Genomic DNA, 16927 nt, shown 5'->3' with positions numbered 1-16927 from the left:
AGAGCTCAGTAAAAAATTACTATCTAATATCATTATTAATATTACCAGGGTTGGTGAAGATGCCTATATAAGTATATAAGTAAGATATACTCTTACTTATAGCTGCTAAGAGCAAACTGGCAAAGCAAACTGCAAAACAATTTGGCAGCATGTATCAAAGTTTTAACACCTACATATCATCAGACCCAGAAATCCCACTGCTAGAATTTTATCGAAAGAAATGTTCCCACATATATACAAAGATGTATGTATCAGGACTTTGAGTGCAGCACTGTTAAGAGCTCTAGATCTGGAGACAGGAAATGCTAGTTCTAGTTTCAGTTCACCAATAACAAATCATGTAACCCCTGTGCAAATCACGTCACCATTTTGATTTTTTTAGTTTATTTACTCCGCAAAATGTGGATAATGACTTGCCCTATCTGCCTCACAGGAATACTTTAAGGTAGTGGTTCCCAAAGTGTGGTCCCTGGAACTGCATCATCAGAATCCTCTAGAAACTGAAAAGAAATTTAAGTCTCTAGTCCCACCCCAGACCTACAGAATCAGAAACTCTGCAGGGGTAGGCAGCAGTCTGTGTTTTAATAAGCCATCTAGGTAATTCTGATGCAAGCCTAAGTTCAGAGATGAGCACATGTGAAATCACTTGCATAACTATGAAGAAGAACTGAAAAAGCATTAGTACTACCACTAATAAATACAAAAAATAAAACTCTACCTTTCAATTTCATGAAAAGGTACATTTTGGATAATCATCTCAATATGGTCCTCTGTTGCTGAGCTTGAGCTTCAGAAAGCACTGATGTGAAGCTAGGAAGTCAAACTCACATGTGTAACCAAGTAAATAAATACAAGTATTTTGGGTCAAGGATAAAAAGCTCAAGGTAACCTCATTAACAACTCAAGCAATGTCTCAAGCTTCTAAGTTCCAACACTTTTGATCAGCGGTTTTCATAATGGGAACACTGGTTTAATGATACCCTTTGCCAACATTTTATCTACTAATTCTTGATCCTTCCCTGAACTTTTCAGGACACAAAAACAGTCACCTATTTGTCGATAAGCTATTTGTTTGGCATATAACAATAACATTAGAAAAGTCTTGGCCCCTTGCTTAGCAACTTCACATTTCAGAGATTGAATGTTGGCTCTCTAAAAATAATAAAGGTTCAAAAAAAAAAACACCACAGGCTCCCATATTTTTCAGAAGTTCAGATTTTTGTTCTATTTTAAAGCACGTGTAGATTCTTAAAGGGTATGGAACTGTTTATGATCGTTGGAGCGGTCTGATCTAAGACTTAAAGTTTGATCAGATGATGCTTTGGGCTACTCATATATTTTTCTAGTAGGATTAACACTTATGACAGTAACCATTCTTTGTTTCAGGATTTAATTCAATCACGTCTTAATGTTCTTCACTGAATACATAAGAAATAACACTATATTTGGTGAGTTTTACACGATGGTAAGGGGAGACCTTAATCTAATAATGATACAATTCCCAAAAAAATATAGTAATACCCAAGCTATTCTCTAATTTCACCTATACGTATATACACACCACAGTTAAAAGTCAAGAAATTAGAAAGAGCCTGTGAAATCACCAAAATAGGTATCCAAAGGCCCTACTCTAAAGGGCATTAACTTTCTCCACAGGAAAGCCCCTAAGAGCTCACTGTGGTCTTTTTACTCTAACACAATTCTCATAGGATTTGTTACTTGGTTTTTACTTGGTTTCTAAACCCAGAGCAAATCTGAGGCAGCAAATGAGAAAAGGAAAAATAGCTCTTATGAGTGGGTCATATGGCAATGACAAGAGAACCACTGGGCTAAGAGTACTCAGGTGTCAGGGTATCCCATCCCCTAAACGTACACTTAAAATTGTCTTCACTTAAGGACCTTAAATCTTAATCTTTTAGTTGCTCCCATTCATCACTGCTATTTACACATCTGGCACCCCAGGGAAATGCTCACACCAGTTAAGTTTTTACTGTATCAGGCCTTATAAACAATACTTCCTCTTAGGAAGGAATTTTTTTTTTTAATATTTATTTATTTGGCTGTCCCAGGTCTTAGCCATTGAGGGGTCTAGCCCTAACATTCATGGTCTAGCCAGCTGATCTTATTTGTAAGTGAGTTAGATAGGAATCCTTTTTATTTATTTATTTGGTTGCGCCAGGTCTTAGTTGAGGCAGGTAGGCTCCTTAGTTGCGGCTCCAGGGCTCCTTAGTTGTGGCTCCAGGGCTCCTTAGTTGTGGCAGGCATGTGGGATCTAGTTCCCTGACTAGGAATTGAACCCAGGCCCCTTGCACTGGGAACACGGAGTATCAACCACTGGACCACCAAGGAAGTTCCAGGAAGGAGATTCTTAACCTTTTATGAGATCACATTTACGAGATTACTCTGAGAATGTGATTTTTTAAAATATATTTATCTACCCAACATTTTCATACCATCTCAAGGAGTTCATTAACCTTCCAAGGCCAATTCATGGCTTCAGCAACCATGGACCCCAAATTAAGAACTTTTGAATTAGGCACCAAAAATATGTATGTTTAAGTTAACAAAATTTGGGGTTTTATTCAGAATGATTTTTAAAGATTTTAAAATGATGATGAACTGGGCAACACTATGTTAAATAAACATAAGCAATACTAATAAATACACTTTAGAAGAAGTGAATATTAGCAAGACTCTCTTAAGAAGAAAAAAAGTGGCAAAAGAGAGGCAAAAATGAGAGAAATATTCTGCAAATTCTTTAAGACTGTCTACCTTAGCAGCAAAACTCTTAGTGTAGCAAATGTTTTTCACTAAGTTGAAGATGTCAGCAGTTAAAGATAATTCCTAAGACTATAAGTCTCAAAAGTGACCTTGCAACTACTAAGACAGAAGGTCATTTTTATAGCGGTTAAGAGCACTAACCTAGGAAATATCTGGATTCTAAGGACAATTTTGTCATTTACTAGCTATATGGTCTTGAGCAATTACTTAACTTCTCTAAGCCTCAGCTTCATTATCTGTAAATAGAATAAATTAGTGCATAGGGTGGCTGTGATGAATAAACGAGATAATACACATTAAACTCAGCACAGTGGCAAGTGGTCAATAAATGGCAGCTATTTGCTTTTGTTTAACTTCAATTAACCCATTTTCCTGTGCAGGGGTTTATAGTTTGTAAATTGTTACCACACATATAATCTTTTATGATCCTCTGGGGTAGGAACCAGCATATTCTCATTTTACAGTTTAAGAAACTGAAGTCAAATGACTTACCCAAAGTCACTAATTAGTAGGAAAAGAAATCTGTACTTGCTTGACTACACTAGGAAGCAAGATTCAAAACTCCTTTCCCCCACAAAGCTTAGAAGCTCTACCTTTTAAATTTTGTTTAACCTTTTTTTAAAACTGTAGTTAAATATATGGTTAAAATTTGCCATTTTAACCATTTTTAAGTGTACAGTGCCATTAAATACATTGATGTTGTGCAACCATCACCACCATCCATCCCCATAACTTTTTATTCTTCCTCAAATTAAATTCTGTACCTATTAAACACAAACTTCTCATTCTCCTCCCCCAGCCCCTGGCAACCAGACTACTCTAAGGTCCCTCACGTAAGTGGAATCATACAGTGTTTGTACTTTGTCACTGGCTTATTTCACTAAGAATGATGTCTTCAAAGTTCATCCATGTTGTAGCATATGTCAGAATTTCCTTTCTTTTTAAGGCTGATAATATTCAGTTGTATTATATACCACATTCTGTTTATCCATGTATCCATTAATGGACACGTGGGTTGCTTCTACTACCTTTTTTATTTTCAAAGTATTGTTAACACTTATTTTAAGCTTGGTTATCCATTTTCAGATTATTCACTACATTTGTCCTTTTTTTTAAAGGGAAAATGCAAGTAAATGGTAGATTTAATTCTGTAGAGTTTATAATACAGAGCAGTAAAACCACTATGGTGGGGGAGGGGGGCTATCGTTGCGCCGCCACGAATCAACACAAAGGAAAAAACTTGAAATGCAAATCTGATTTGGTAAGAGAGCACACCGTTAGTTAAAATAATAAATTAGATTTAGGATTATCTATAAATCACTTTACACGCTACTCTAGGGACCTGTAATAATGGATAATGGAAAGTATCTGTTGTTGCACATAAAACTAAAAAGTTCTTTTAGGATTGACCTGGGAGAGAGACAGAAGTTGCTTAAGTGCCAGGAGTCTGGGAAAACCTCTGTAGGTGACACTCCTTGAAGCTACTCCGACTGAGTGCTAATACACTACAAAGACCAAACTGCTGCTATCTAAAAGCAACCCTAAATCACTCAACTAGTTTAAGGATGCAACTTGAATAGATGGGGAGTTCCTCTACTTTGCCCTTTTTAACTGTGAAGTGAGATTAACCACAAGCTTGAGCACACAGTTCTCAGAAATAGCTAAACCACAATGGAAGGGAGGAACAACTCTAAAGACTTTGAAAACAGTGATGATTTAAAGATGCAACTGAATCTCGCACTTTGGCGACTGGAGGTGTGCATGCAGGCTTGGTTGTAAGCACGTACAGGCAGAGACAAAAAGAAAAAGAACAAACTACTAAAATCCAGTTTTATGAAATGATTCCAAGACTACAACCAGCGGGTGTTAAGAATGAACTGCCTTTCTTTGTGTGCACCGCTTTGCAACAGAAATCTATGGTCACAAGCGAACTTATTTGAAACAAGAAAACAAAACAACAAACACGCGAGCCTGAGCACCAGCAGGACCCGCAAGAGAGTCCAGCGTTTCCGGCCGGCGGTTCAGAGGCTACTGACCGCCCTTCAGCCCGAGCCTCCCGAATGCCATAAGGCTGTCACTCAGTCATCACAGACGATTTCCCTGGGGCGACCTCACTTTCAGATTCTCTCCAAGTTTACCAGAAATCCTCCCAAAGGATTCTTCTGTCCGCTTCCCCACCCCCAGGACACTTTCTGCCTCCAAGAATTACCCTTCCGCTCCACCCCACTATGCCCCCAGAAGCCCCGAGACCCTCAAGCAAGCAGAGCGCGATTACGCCCTTCCTTGCTCCCAGCTGCCGGGGAAAGTGGCTGTCTAAAAGCAAACTTTCCGAGCGTTCGCAGAGGGCGGGAGGGCGCACGGCGCACTCACAGCTGGTTGATGGCGTTCTGCGAGATGACCGCGTTGGCGGAGAAGTAGGGGATCATGTCGGGGCCACTGAGGCTGCAGGTGCAGGCGGGGGGCGCCTTCCTCTCGCGGGCCAACGTGCTCAGGGTCATGGGGCCGGCTCAAGGTGCACAGCTTCGCATCCGGGCCCCCGCCTGGCTCGGGCACGAGGCGCTCGCGTTGGGCTCCGCCGGACTGGAGTCGCAGGCAGCGCGGGCTCCCGGCGGCCGAACTGGGCCCGCCGGGTCGCGCAGAGCCAGCTGCCGCAGCCCTGGGGCTCGGCTGTGGAGTCCCGGCTGCCGGGCGCCTCCAGCAGCCCGCCCCAACTCGCGTCCGGGGCGGGGCGGAGCTGAGCGCGCCGGCGGGGAGGGTCCTGCGAGCCGAGAGGGTCGGCCCCGCAGGCGCCCCGCCCCGGAGCTCGTAGTACCGCCAGATCCGCTGCCAGCGTTGGGGCCTCGGGAGCAAGGGTCGGCCCCAAGCCACCTCGGCTTGGGTGAAGGAGTGAAGCCAGCTGGGGGGTGGGCAAAGAAAGGCTCTCATTTCTTTGGAATGTTTGAACAGAAAGGTCCTCCCTTTTAATCGGCTTTATACATGAACCTCAAACAAACCCCATTTTTCAAATCATCTTAAAACTTTAAAAGGCTGTACACTGGCAAATGTAACCAATATTTATTAACGGCTTCCTGTGTGCTATGGACTAGGAAAATGCAGAGATTAACTTGATTTTCTTTAAAGCAAAATAGTTTAAATTATGATGGTAAATAAAGTCTCCATCTACACTGTCAAGAACATCTGCTAATGCCTGTAAATAAATTTACTAACCAGCCTCCAAACCAAGGATTCCCAGCCTTAACTGCACATATGAATCCACCTGTGGAGATTTAAAAAATCCCAATGCCCGGTTGCATCCTACACCAATCAAATCGGAATCTCTTACGGTTGGGATCTAGAAGGCAGTATTTTTCAAAGCTCCCAGGGTGATTCCAGTGTGCAGCCTGGTTGAGAACTACTGTGCCAAATGATCTAGAAAGGAAGACGGGCTAGAGATTATATCCTCACTGTACAGATGTGGAAACATTCAGGGTCTAGCCAGATGATTTTATTTGTAAGTGACTTAGATAGGAACTCCCGTTTTATAACTCCTCATCTAGGGCTTTCCCCACCAAACCCTATTGCCTGATGCTTTATGATTTTCCTAACAAACTCACTGAGCAGTGCCTTTCACCTGAACAGGGAGGGAACAGCTCTTTGTAAAAGGAGAATCTCTTTTCTCTCTCTCCTACACACTATGCTATGTGTAGTGGCTTACAAAAGGGACTGGCCCCCTGCAGGCAATCACTTGTCCTTACTGTCTCACTGGAACAAGTATTTTTGGGCGTCAGTATTTTTAGCATTCATGAATACTGCATAAAATATAAGTCAATATAAATTGCTTTAGGAATTCCAGAGCCAAAAATTAATAATTAAAAAAGCAACTTCACTATTATGAGATCATAAGAAAAAATTGTAAGAGAAATTAGAATTACAAAAGAGACTAAAATTAGGAAGACCTGACTTTACTACTCAGCATACGCTAGAATCAAGAAGAAATAAGTCTTTGTTTTATATAAAATTTCAGACCTCTTTTCCTATTGGGAAGTTAGGCAATTTTCAAAATACTAGTAATGAAATAATCTAAACTATAAATTCTGCATCTACAACCAGAATCACTCTTTTGTTAGTTGATCCTTCCATAAAACAAAGTTGTTGCCAAGGCACCAAGGGACCTGAAATATTGCAGACTCATGCTGGAAATAGTATCTAAATTAGGAAGGAACTAGTTGGCAAGTGAAGTGTTAATGAAAGGTCTGGACTTTGGAGTCCAGTGCATCATCATCTTCATCGATCTCTAGGAAGGAAAAATTTTGAAAGATTGACTCAGGCTGTGTCAGCAGGCACCCAAATAGCAGTGTAAGAAAAAATCTGCTGATACACCCCAAAATAAATCGCTTTAAATATCTGGCAAACTTGCCAGTTTGAAACTTCTTCCAGGCTGTAATTTATTACAGCCTCCTGCAGTGATTGAAAAAAAAAAAGTAGCAGGGTATTTGGAACAGCACTGTTAAGGTGAGTCCAGTTCCATTCATGACACAGCAGAGAGAGGATTTTATTGAAGTCAACACTAAATAACGCCATTTAGGAAAGATGATGGCATGGTAATCATCTGTATCTATCGGAAAAAGAAGTCAGCAGGAAATGTATCTTACTCAATGCAACACAATATATCCAGCATTTAAAGACTCTTAGAGATAAAGATTTCATAAATATGTATACTTGTCTTTTATAAATAGGTTCCTATAGTGACACTCCATAAGTGCATAGTCCTTTGTTTCCCTTCAAAAGACCTCTGCCAGACCTCTGTCAAAAGAAGGAGGCTATTTTAACACCCTACCCAGGCCTTTTCAAAAGCTTTTCAAAGTTAAATTCTCAATTTGAACTGTAATATAGAAAACCGGGAAAATGCTAGAACATGCCTCTTGGTTTCTAAGAAAAAAAAACCATCTCTGCAGACTCAGGTACCTTTAAGGAAATAGTTCTTTCTACTACTGTTTCAAAAAGTTGAACAAATTCCCTTTCTTTTCACAATCTGCAGAGTGTCAAAATGTCAGTCAATTTAGTTTCAGCTCAATTTAATCCTTTACTCTCCACTGTCAGGAAACAAGGCTCTAGGGAGCAAGTTCTCTGTACCCAAGCATCTAGGAATTCAAAAATGATTCCAAATTAATTGAGCAGCATGAAATAAACTAAGCTAGTTTTCTACTCCACGTGAAGTCAGAAGGGGCTTGCTCTAAAAAAAAAAAAAAAAAAAAATCAAAAGGCCCTGAATAAAAATTGCTGCATTTCTTTATACTGTTGCTTGAGTTTAGTACATTAGAAATGAATTTTGTCATGTCATTTGCTGACTATTTCAAGGGCTGGAAATATGAATATTCTAAAATGTTAATTTGGCTCCTGATAGCATTAGCTATGACCAAATTAAATTTTTTGTAGACTCATATATTAATAGCATTTAAAAAATTTTAAAGTAATAGATGTCTCTTGTATCCATAAGACACTTCCATTACTATGTCCCCATGTTATCCCTCCATAAGGTATGAAAAATACCGTAAAACCGTATAAAACCAGAGACTTGCATACTGACCTAACTATCTCTAGGACAGACCCAAAGATGAAATGTGAAGGATGTGAACATGCTTTTGTTGCTGTAACAAAATTTCAACATGGGTGGATCACTTGAACTGACAATAGCTAATGAGCTAAAAGGTGACAATGTTAATTTACAGTATCAAAAACTGTGGGCTAGACCAGAGGACCTAAATTTAGTTCTAATACACTCATTTAATAACCTAAGATTTTGGCCAATTCACTTAACTTCATCTGTAAAATGGGATAATAAAACCCTAAGGAAATATTCCAAGATGTGTTTTTGGAAGAGTTGGGAACCTTAGGAAAGAAACGTCATCCAATCTGGAGATCCTGAGAAATGGATTTAATCCACTTAACATAATAACTTAGTTCAAAGCAGTATAGCCCAACAGTTAAAAACTCTGGCCTTGGAATTAATAGGCTGGGTTTGAATCCCAGTGCCACCATTAGCTATGAACTTTATTATTTTTTTTTTAATTAATTTATTATTTTTTTGGGGGGTACACCAAGTTCAATCATCTGTTTTTATACACATATCCCCGTATTCCCTCCCTCCCTCGACTCCCCCCCCACCCTCCCTCGAGTCCCCCCCATCCTCCCCCTCCCAGTCCTCTAAGGCATCTTCCATCCTCCAGTTGAACACCCTTTGTTATATAACAACTTCCCACTGGCTATCTATTTTACAGTTGGTAGTATATATACGTCTGTGCTACTCTCTTGCTTCGTCTCAGCTTCCCCTTCACCCCTCGCCCCCTCCCAAACCTCGAGTTCTCCAGTCCATTCTCTGCATCTGCATCCTTGTTCTTGTCACTGAGTTCATCAGTACCATTTTTAGATTCCGTATATGTGAGTTAGCATACAATATTTGTCTTTCTCTTTCTGACTTACTTCACTCTGTATGACAGACTCTAGGTCTATCCACCTCATAACATATAGCTCCATCTCATCCCTTTTTATAGCTGAGTAATATTCCAGCTATGAACTTTAAATAGCTACTTAATCTATGGCTCAGTATCAGTACCTAGTTGATGAAGTTATGGTAAGGATTAATTAAGTTAATACATATAAACCACTGAAAAGAGTGCCTGAAACAAAAATATACCTTTTGGCCTTAACGGCTCTGTGAGCTTAAGAGAGCTAAAAGAAAGGCTGATGAAATTGCCCTTCAGGAACAAAATCAGAGAGCTGGAGTCTTCAATGAAGAATCCTAGATCAGGGTGCAGGATTATAATAAATTTTTATATTTTTATTAAGAATTTTTTTGCTTTTCTAACTCTTTCATGTATCTTATCTTTTGACTGTTTCTGTGAGGTAAAACCCTTAACAGGGAAAAGACCTATGTGCTTTTCTTTAGGTCAATAGGAAAGCTCTGTGTGTGTGTGTGTGTGTGTGTGTGTGTGTGTACATACATGTTAGGGAGGAGCAAGGGGACTCTGAAGTCAGTCTGGCAACCTTAAGGTAAAGACCACTGTGCATTTTAGTTTATTCACTGAGAAGATGAAAATGTTGGACTAGAGATAATCCTCTATGCTGTTTTCCACCAATCTGAAAAACAGCCAAGGCGGGCAACATTAAAATGGCATCCAGTATCAGAAGATTCTGGACACTAGCTACTTTGTCCATGGGCAAAACTTACTTTGTCCCAGCCCTAGTTTCTTTAATCTTAAAGTGGGATGGTAATGCTTACCTCACAGGTTTATTAAGATACACAGACACAAGTGCTTTGAGAACAGGACAGCACCAAATTTTTGTATTATTACCATCCATAAATTGGCCAATCAGCTTCCAATAACAGAAAGCGTTGTATTTGTTTGTATTTGGGATGAGAAGTTGTTGAATGAATGAAAATTAAAATACAAATAAACTTCCCCTACATACCACCATTTTATTCAGGAAGACTTTAATATTTTTGTTTGCCAGGCAGTTAATTACATATTGCCATTTTGTAGTAACATGAGATCTGCAATGCTTATTGGGATTTTGCTTTTTTTTTTAAGCCTTGAAATAATAGTATTAACTTATATAACTTTATTTTTTAAATACCTAGTCATAAGAAAGAATGATTATACCAATCAGAAGGCCTATTTGTATTTTTAAGTTTTCTCTAAGGGCTTCATCTAGAGAAATAAGTAGTAAATTAATCTCCTGAGTGTCAAAAGGGATTAAACCAACACTTTAAAGAGTTACAAAACAAAAAGCCTGTTACCTAGAGTAGCACAACATTCTGTCTCCTGTTAATATGTAAAATGCTAGGATAAAACTCTAAAGATAATACCCCTAATTTTCAAACTTGTTGCCCAGACAGTAGCAAGATGTATCTTGCTACACTTAGTCAAAGGCACTCTTCATTCAAACAATAAACTAAACTCTGTAAACAAAGGCTCTTAAAGGCAATCAAGTTTTGCAAACACCATGGGACTAATAGTTTTATTTAAAAGAATATCTGACAATAGTTTTAAACACTGGATGGAACAATGTCACTGAGCCCTTCCAATCCTTTCTATGGAACTTTCCACCATAAGAGCAATGGGGAATACTGAAAAGATCTGCATTTCAACTCTATGAGAGGCAGATCTAAGGCACTCATCCCCCATAGTCTTAACCACCATATGCTCTAGTAGGAAGAGATGCTGAAATGCTGCTTTCTTTAGGTTACAAGAGCCTCACACTCTACTGTTTAGTAAAAATAATAGGCATTTATAGATCACTTTTCACATCCAACACACCTTACAAAACATTTAACCATTTAATTCTCTTTCTAAACATTAAAAAAAATGTTTTTAAACATATGCTCAAAAACATTTTTTTTCAGTATTCAGGAAGATAAAAGTCACTCTTCTCATCCCCATCATCCTACTCCCAGGCATGATTGTTAATATTTCCAAAAATTTTCCTTGCATAAGCAAATATTAATATATTGCAGCTGCTCTTTAAGAAACAAACATGCACATGAGCCATAATTATATTACACATATTATTCTGCTTTGTGCTCCCCCACACTTATCACTATATCTTGGACACCTCCATGTTTATAAAGATGGACCCCATTCTTTTAAAGGAGTGCGTAGTATTCTATTTTACAATTGTAAAATATTTAAATTGTTATTTAAATAGTCCTTTACTGATGGACATTTAAATTGTTTCTAGTCTTTACTATTATATACAGTATCACTCTGAACATGCTTTCACACAGTCTTCAGGCATTCCTGTGAATATGTTTGTTTGACGCACACCTAGAGGTGGAATTGGCAGTTAGTTAAAATATTTTAAACATCTTAGGAATTGGCAGACATTATCAAATTGCCTTCCTAAAGGGTTTAGTTTTGTATTTTCCACTGGAATCTTTGTCTCTCTTCCCATACTGTGATCTATTAAATTAACGCAGGGCCCAAGATTCTCTTCTACTCATCTTTTACATACTACATTAAAAAATATATATAATATATATATCAATATATGTATATATGTGTATATATATGAGAAAAGTAAAACATGCTTAAAGAAACTAGAGAATTATACTAAATTATAAAGAAAAATATGAAGAACTATATAATTAATTTAAAAGAATTACTTAGACTGTAAGAAAATATATATAGTACTTAAACTATTTTGAAGACAATATAATTTTTAATTCAGAAGATATTTTAACATCTTGTTTGATGCTAATGATGTATAAGATATTATAGGTGAATGAGCCAAATGTGGCCTGATGATGGTATTAATCAATGTCCTGAGATGGGGTGAGACAGAGATTGAAAAATGGGAAATAAATTTGGGAGTAACACAAAATGGAATCTAGAGGAGCTGAGAAGGTCTTGAAAGTTAAAACAATAACTGATATTTATTGAGCTGACATTCACTGTGCAACAGATCCTCTATTAAGAGTTTACATGCAGTATCTCAATTCTCACAAACAACCCTATGATTCTATTTTTATCTTTATGAGGCTCAGAGAGGTTAAATGATTTGTCTAAGGTAATACAGCAATATTTCAAACTCAGCCAATTATTCTGGCTTCAGAACCTGTTTTGTTAATCGGTATCCTACACTGTTTGCATGATTATGTAGGTTCACTACCAAACAGGTTAAGTCTGAAAAGATCTACTGCCAACAGGAAGAACCCTTGGGGACCTTAAATACTTACCTTCCTGCACCTGGTGTTTTCTCCTCTACTTGATCCTAGCTATAGCTAGCAGGTCCTCACAATAACAGGGACCTAACCCAGTACTAAATATAGCAGTAAGTTGATCTTCTGGCTGTTGTATACCATCCTCTTGCTACCAGATCTCTTAGAACTCTGTATTTCAAGCTAATATTCATCACAAGACATTTTTCAAAGCACTTATATCTATACATTTTTTTTGTTTCCCTATTTTTTTTAATACAGCATCTTACATGAAGGAGGCATTTAATGTATTTGTGGATAATGATAGGATCATCATCTCATTTGATGTTTTAAATAAACCTAGGAGCTGGACAGGTATTATCACTCCTCATTACAGTTAAAGAAAAAGATGAACCAGACTAATATCTAGGTGATAAGAAGCCTAGACTCTAGGCTGAAATGTGTCCAATTCAACCTGTCTCAGATCCAATTATCTAGGCTGAGATATGTCCAATTCAATCTGTCAACGTACTATTGACAGATTAACTGAATACAACTGGACTAATCCTGAACATCTATAGGCCAGGCATTTTAGATAACTGATTATCAAAATTAATAAGAGTTAAACACTTTTATAATAATTCCTGACTTAAAACCCCCAAATAGTACCTTATTCCCTTTCAGATCAACTCCAAGCTCTTCTTCTAGCCTTCAGATCCTCCACAGTTTAAATCCTACCATAATCCAGCTATTATGGCATACTACCCTCAATTGCATCCCTTCTCCAACACAGTCAGTGTAACTGGTTTTTACCCATTCTCCCAAAACAAATCCTTGCCATAATCAGGTGGTTTCTATCCACCTCCTGTATCTGAGTCTCACTCTGCTCTCTGTTCAAGTTATTCCTCCTCTGACACCCTTTTTATCCAGCCTTTCAGGTTATCCATGTATAATATATTTTCAAGGCCTGGTTCAATTCTCAGCTCTTTTGTTAATTAAAAACTCTACAGTGTTTTCACACACATCCTCACTTGATTCTCACTGCAATCCTGTGTAATCAATCAATCAGGTAAAAAGAGTTAGCTGGGATTATCAGCTTCATTTTACTGATGTGGAAATTGAGGCTCAAAAATTAAGGGACCTGCCCAAGTTTACACAGCAAGTGTCAGAGTTAGGATTTGAACTAGGTCTTCTGATTAAGTCCAATGATCAATTCCTGGTTTATAGCATGCTATGACTCTTTTCTAACTCCTTGAGAATTTATAATCTGTATTCTTATTCAAGGTCTTATTCTCTATTTTTTTGCCACACATGCCACATAATTGATCTCTCTGCTGAAGCAAATCACACACAGTAACTCTCTTTTGTGGACTTCATAGAGCCTAGCACAGTGCCAGGCAAGTCATAAGGATTAAATATATTCTGGTTGGTTGATCCTTTACCCCACAGCCCTCTATATTCTTCTTAGAGCTCTAGATAAATAGTTCCTGAAGGAAACAATATGTTAATGACAGAGGTTCTCTCTCCCTGGGAGCTCCTGACATGGGGAGAAATCCCTGACTCCTTCTTACTGCCTCATCTTTCTGCTGTCTCTTGCTCTTTTGGGTAGATGCCTCCTTCATACAGAGAATACAGTAGAGGGCCTAGAACACAATCCAGTATGTGAGGGTCTTATTTTTATTTTCAAGCCTGCCCTAGACTTTCAGGAGCCAAAAGTTCAAATCGCAGCAAGACTGATTCAGCCTTTTCACAAGCAATTTAGTACCATGCAGTTTGTTTAGACTGATCAAGTTTCCAGGCCCTGGCTGAGCAGCACCATTATCTCTTCAAGCTTTCGTGTATCAGCTTCCGTGGCCACATTTCACTTTCCATGTCTTTCTTCTCAGAAATCAGGTGAACATGCAAAATTACACAGTTACACACAATTATGCAATTTTTCAACAACCATGTCAAATATCTTCAAGGAATTTAAATACTATACAAGAAGCTTCACCCCGCCCCCCACTCCCCGCCCCTGGTCTGGGTTAGGCAAAAATCAAGAAGGATGCAAAAGTTATACTCCTCAATTCTCAGCAGAAAGGGGGCACTTTGTATCATTCTTCAGCAAGTACATCAACTAACTGAGAAGAGATACAGGTATTGCCAGATTCTATTCAATCCACCTCAGCTGGAAGGCCAACTGGACAATGGATCCTAAGTAAAGTGAAAAATACTTTGCCAGGGGAAAAGAAGACTAGGTAGCAACTCTTTCTTTTAATGTTTAATTGTGAAATATTTCAAACATACAGCAAAGAACAGAGAGGATAACAAACAGCCAGATACTCAGTAGACAGCATGATCACGTTGTAACATATTACTCTTCAGATTTTAAAACATTACAGTTGAAGCCCCCTGTGAACTTCTCTATGAGCCCCTTCCCCCATCTCTATGTATGTAACTACTCTTCTGAATTTGGTGTTCATTCTTCCATTCATGTGTCTATATTATGCACATGGCATATTTTTCTTTAATATAAAACTCATTCAGAAAATTACAGTTATAAGCACTGAATTTAAAACATTTTTTTTTCTTAAGGTTACTATATAAAATACATATAAGAGAGTACATAAAAACTTTTTATACCTTAGAGGACTGGGGCGAGGAGGGTGGGGGGGACTCGAGGGGGGGGAGTCAAGGAAGGGAGGGAATACGGGGATATGTGTATAAAAACAGATGACTGAACTTGGTGTACCCCCCAAAAAATAATAAATAAATTAAAAAAACAAAACAAAACAAAAAAACTTTTTCCTGCTTAAAAACTTCTAGTCCAGGAATGGATAGTTAAGGAAGATGTGTGATAAAGCCAATAAAGCAAAATGTTAACTGAGAATCCAGGAGGGTTGTGTATTTGAGGGTTTACTGTATAATTCTTTCAACTTGCCTGCACGTTTACATTATTTTTTTTTTATAATAAAATGTTAGGAAGAGTCCTACCCACCATCAATCCCTCCCATCAGGAAGCACACACAAGCCTCCTAGATAGCTTCCTCCACAAGAGGGCAGACAGCAGTATCAAGCAGTATCAGCAGTATTTTGTCTTGTGGAACTGAAAACCACAGCCACAGAAAGATAGAGAAAATGAAAAAGCAGAGGACTTTGTACCAGATGAAGGGACAGGATAAAAACCCAGAAAAACAACTAAATGAAGAGGAGATAGGCACCCTTACAGAAAAAGAATTCAGAATAATGATGGTGAAGATGATCCAGGACTTTGAAAAAAGACTGGATGCAAAGATCAAAAAGTTTACCAAAGACCTAGAAGAATTAAAGAGCAAACAAACAGATATATGCAACACAATAACGGAAATGAAAAATACACTAGAAGGAACCAATAGCAGATTAACTGAGGCAGAAGGGCGAATAAGCGACCTGGAAGACAGAATGGTGAAAATCACTGATGTGGAAAAGAATAAGGAAAAAAAGAATGAAAAGAACTGAAGACAGCCTAAGATACCTCTGGGACAATGTTAAACACACGAACATTCACATTATAGGGGTCCCAGAAGGAGAAGAGAGAGAGAGGACCCGAGAAAATACTGGAAGAGATTCTAGTTGAAAACTTCCCTAAGATGGGAAAGGAAATAGCTACCCAAGTCCAGGAAGCACAGAGTCCCAGGCAGGATAAACCCAAGGAGAAACACGCCAAGACATATAGTAGTCAAATGGACAAAAATGAAAGACAGAGAAATGTTATTAAAAGCAACAAGGGAAAAACGACAAATAACATACAAGGGAACTCCCATTAAGGTTAACAGCTGATTTCTCAGCAGAAACTCTGCAAGCCAGAAGGGAGTGGCATGATATATTTAAAGTGATGAAAGGGAAGAACCTACAACCAAGAATACTCTACCCAGCAAGGATCTCATTCAGATTCGATGGAGAAATCAAAAGCTTTACAGACAAGCAACAGCTAAGAGAATTCAGCACCACCAAACCAGCCCTACAACAAATGCTAAAGGAACTTCTCTAAATGGGAAACAGAAGAAAAGGACCTACAAAAACAAAAACAAAACAATTAAGAAAATGGTAACATACATGTCAATAATTACCTTGAATGTAAATGGACTAAATGCACCAACCAAAAGACACAGACTGCCTGAATGGATACAAAAACAAGACCCATATATACGCTGTCTACAAGAGACCCATTTCAGACCTAGGGACACATACAGATGGAAAGTGAGGGGATGGAAAAAGATATTCCATGCAAATGAAAATCAAAAGAAAGCTGGAGTAGCAATAGTCACATCAGATAAAATAGACTTTAAAATAAAAAATGTTACAAGAGACAAGGGATCCATCCATGTTAAAGATCAAGGGATCCATCCAAGAAGAGGAGAGAACAATTATAAATATATATGCACCCAACATAGGAGCACCTCAATACATAAGGCAAATGCTAACAACTATGAAAGAGGAAATGCAAGGCAG

At 38.3% G+C, this 16927-nt stretch overlaps 1 protein-coding gene across 10 annotated transcripts in view; it reads right to left on the bottom strand.

The window, feature by feature from the left end:
- Positions 1 to 16927, bottom strand: part of SSH2 (slingshot protein phosphatase 2) — a 226038-nt gene that overhangs the window by 95089 nt on the left and 114022 nt on the right. The window contains exon 1 of one of the 10 annotated variants that reach the window (XM_057716371.1): positions 5152 to 5338. The exons of 7 other annotated variants lie outside the window; for them this stretch is intronic. In XM_057716371.1, coding sequence (XP_057572354.1) covers positions 5152 to 5279 — 128 coding nt within the window. In that variant the 5' untranslated portion in view covers positions 5280 to 5338. Of the gene's footprint in view, positions 1 to 5151; positions 5339 to 16927 lie in introns of those variants that run through there. 2 more of the 10 variants (XM_057716362.1, XM_057716367.1) reach the window with 2 other exon arrangements.

The sequence above is a fragment of the Hippopotamus amphibius genome, chromosome 17 (genome assembly GCF_030028045.1).
Source record: "Hippopotamus amphibius kiboko isolate mHipAmp2 chromosome 17, mHipAmp2.hap2, whole genome shotgun sequence".
Taxonomy (NCBI): domain Eukaryota; kingdom Metazoa; phylum Chordata; class Mammalia; order Artiodactyla; family Hippopotamidae; genus Hippopotamus; species Hippopotamus amphibius.
This window is presented reverse-complemented; position numbering and strand designations above follow the sequence as displayed.